The sequence below is a fragment of the Triticum aestivum genome, chromosome 2B (assembly GCF_018294505.1).
Source record: "Triticum aestivum cultivar Chinese Spring chromosome 2B, IWGSC CS RefSeq v2.1, whole genome shotgun sequence".
In the NCBI taxonomy this organism is placed as follows: domain Eukaryota; kingdom Viridiplantae; phylum Streptophyta; class Magnoliopsida; order Poales; family Poaceae; genus Triticum; species Triticum aestivum.
This window is the reverse complement of record NC_057798.1, coordinates 810,650,201-810,653,305: the sequence shown is the minus strand read 5'-3', so window position 1 is coordinate 810,653,305 and position 3,105 is coordinate 810,650,201. Positions and strand designations below refer to the sequence as shown.

General features: G+C 44.8%; 1 protein-coding gene across 1 annotated transcript; it reads left to right on the top strand.

Annotated features, from left to right (window-relative positions):
• Positions 1–420: 420 nt before the first annotated feature.
• On the top strand, positions 421–2,625 carry LOC123039766 (uncharacterized). The gene is made up of 3 exons (XM_044462783.1): positions 421–1,177; positions 1,355–1,584; positions 1,985–2,625. Exons 1-3 carry the CDS (start codon positions 421–423, stop codon positions 2,606–2,608), a joined length of 1,611 nt encoding a protein of 536 aa, XP_044318718.1. The 3' UTR covers positions 2,609–2,625.
• The last annotated feature ends 480 nt before the right edge of the window (positions 2,626–3,105 follow it).

The window sequence follows — 3,105 nt, the reverse complement described above, 5'->3', positions numbered from 1 at the left end:
TCGCACACGTGTTTTGTGCAGGGGTGCTGGTGTGCGTGCGAGGAGTTAGGGAAGGAAGAAAGTTTCGGCTGGCCGGCCAACGCCTAACAGACGCCATTATAATTGTTTTCTTATATAATTTTATTTATTTTAAAAGTTTAAGAAATCGACTAAACCCTAAGAAAAAACTCAAAGGGACTTGAGAATTGAGAATTAAAGAAAAGACAATCTCTGAGCACTAACTAACCGATGAATATTTCTGAAAAAAAACACTAACCGATTGCTAACGAAAGAAAAAACAAAGGATAAGTCGGAGAGCGAATAAGTCGGAGAGCGAATAAGGGATGGGGGCGGAGAACGAGTCCAGCAAGGGGACGGAGTGGTGAGAGGAGACTTAGGAAAGATCTCAAGAGTCTCAGGCAGGCTCGGTACAGACTCGAGATGCTGAGCGAGTCCGCCAAGGACCCGGCGACGCGGAGGGCACTCTTGCATCAGCAGCAGGCAGTCTTGTCCGACGAGCAACGACTCCTCAGGATGAAGGGGCAGTCCGGGATGGAGATTGACTCCGATTCTGGCGATGAGATGGGCAGAGATTCGGAGGAGCACCAGTCCCTCATAAGTATGGAGCCCCAATTTGGAATCAGCAAGGGGACGGTGAGGGATTCCAGCAAGGAGCCGGCTGGCGGCATGGAGATTGGGCAGATGGCGAACGACGACTTGGTTGTTGCTCTTTCTGGCCACCTTGGGATGTTTAGGAGGGAGATCTCGCTTCTGATGAGAGAAGTCACGTCCAGGGGGTTGTTGCCTGCTGGAAAGAAAAAGGTTTCTCAAGAGCAGATTTCCAACTTGTCCGTCCAGTTCAAGGAGATGTTCACGCAACAGGTCAAGGAGGTGAATTTGCCTTACCTAGGTTCCAAGACTGGGGAGGAGGTAATGGATTTTCTCTTAGTCGAGACGCAGCAGCTGCTCTTCCGCTTCACCTCTCTCGCATCCACTCTAAAAACATTCAGAGTCCCCATCTCATCGGAGAAGGTTGAAAAGCTGCGCCGCATATCCACTGTGCTTGTGGGCATATCGGAGCTTATAAAGAGCCACAAATCTGCTGCTCAAAAGGACGTTGAAGATTGTTTGGACCGTGACGGCTGGGAGGCTACGTGGGGCAGCCGGACCGGAAGAAACGGTGGATTTGATGACATAAGTAAGCAAAAAAAAAACTGTTTTCTACTCTCTTTACTTGGGCCTCAGTTAATAAATGCAACTCCGTCTTTGTATATCACTGCAAAAAAAAAAATTCTTTTATACGCATAGATTTGTATTTGCTAAATTTAGTAGCATATTTTCTAACAGTCCGCAATCATTTTACTTTGTTCTGCAGCAACATTGAGTTCTATGCACTTCACGGCCTCCACGCCCGAAAACTTCCGGTTCCCTTCCGTAGCTGGTCCTGCCTTGCAAGTATACTCGATCAAACTGGTTGATCTCAATCCTAATCTGAGCTGGCCTCTTGATGTCTACGGCGTGGTCGCCGCACGGGACGATCTTGACCACAACCGCAACATTCTCTTCTGCCGTTCAGGGGAAAACTGCCAAAGAATTAAGCAAGAGGTATGTATAATGTCTATCTTCTCGTCTATTTTTTGACTAGTCTGTTTGTTCAAGTGTACGGTAGCCAGTGTTCAAGAAAGCACACTATAAACACAAAGCAGAAGCTGCTTGTTCTAAATCTAAATTCAAAACTTTGTATTATAGCAGCAAAGATTACTAGGATCTGTTTGGGAACTCTTCCCTTCATATTTTGGCCAAATTATGGCCATGTGCTTTCTCTGTTAGGCTATGATCTGTTTGAGAACTCTTTCCTTCATATTATTGCCAGATTATGGCCATGTGATGTCTCTGCTAGGCTATGTCTAGTTAAACTGAACTGCATCTTAGTTGTTATTTTGCTTGATGTGTCACTGACAATGATGAAAATTATGCTTGACAATGATGAAAATTATGCGTGCAGGACCCCTTTTTGCACTTGACTGGCCCATCTCGTGCAATTGTGGCTGACGAGCCTGTTTTCTTTCAAATTGAATTAAAATTGAAATATGGAGCACAGTTCAAAGATACAGCATTGTTCACTGCCTATCAAAGGTACCGCCCCATGAAGCGGTATGACATCATGCTGATCAATAGCCGCTGTTGTACAGCAGAGATAAGTCTTGAGCGATTTGCTCCATCAATCCAGGCCACAATTGTTGGTGTTCGTGTGGTTGAAGGGGAGTCTTTTAACTATGGATGCAAAGTTTCTTGCTTCTTTTTTCCTGTTGAAGCACTGTTGGGAAGCGCCGTGGAAGTTGTTTTGCTTGACTGCAGTGGTGAAAGGATGCATGCTGGATTAGATGGGTATCTTCCTTTGTCAAGAAATGTGATGTCAGTGGGATTGCAGGGCACACTCCGAGTTGTCATAGGAGCATACTCAAAGTGCAAACCCAGTATCTCTCGAATAAATCACGTTGACTTTCCTGTCCAGCAGTGTCAAACAACTATGCTTAAGTGTCATGTTGGCAGCTCCAAAGTGGAGATAGTTGTCGCTTGGTCTCGTCTTGTCATGGACAATCATAATCTTGTACTCGACGGCTATTGAAGGTGTGTGGAGTGGCAGTGACTTAGTCTTTTACCTCGATTTGTGAGCTTAGCTTAGACTTGATTAATAGAGTGTGCCATTTTTATGTTGCTTAATATGCATTTTTAATGTGCAGGTCCTAGCGGGTGATCTAATGGAGGAAAGGTATGCTATTAATTTGGTCCATTTTCTATCGTGACAGATGGAAAACTAATGAGCCAATCCATTTTCTACCAATTCTGAACCTTCTACCGTGTGTTCCTCGCCGCCAACTGTTCGTTGTCTAGCCCTAAAAAAAATGTCTGTTGGCTCATAATTCGGAACAGGGCACGGATTTGATCCTAAGCAATTTATGTCTATAACACACTTTTTTTTTTGAAACGGAGGCAAAAGTTTTGCCTCATCTCATTAATAAAGAAGAAGAGAATTTTCCGGTTAATTAACGGAAAACCGGGCGAAAACCGTTACAACATGCCCACATAGGACATCCCGGGCGACCTGGCAACCCACACAAGAAC

Coding starts and splice junctions, on each gene's coding strand:
- LOC123039766 (XM_044462783.1), top strand. CDS start 421: ATGCTGAGCGAGTCCGCCAAGGACCCGGCGACGCGGAGGGCACTCTTG. Junction 1,178..1,354: donor CGGTGGATTTGATGACATAA/GTAAGCAAAAAA, acceptor TTTGTTCTGCAG/CAACATTGAGTTCTATGCAC. Junction 1,585..1,984: donor GCCAAAGAATTAAGCAAGAG/GTATGTATAATG, acceptor TTATGCGTGCAG/GACCCCTTTTTGCACTTGAC.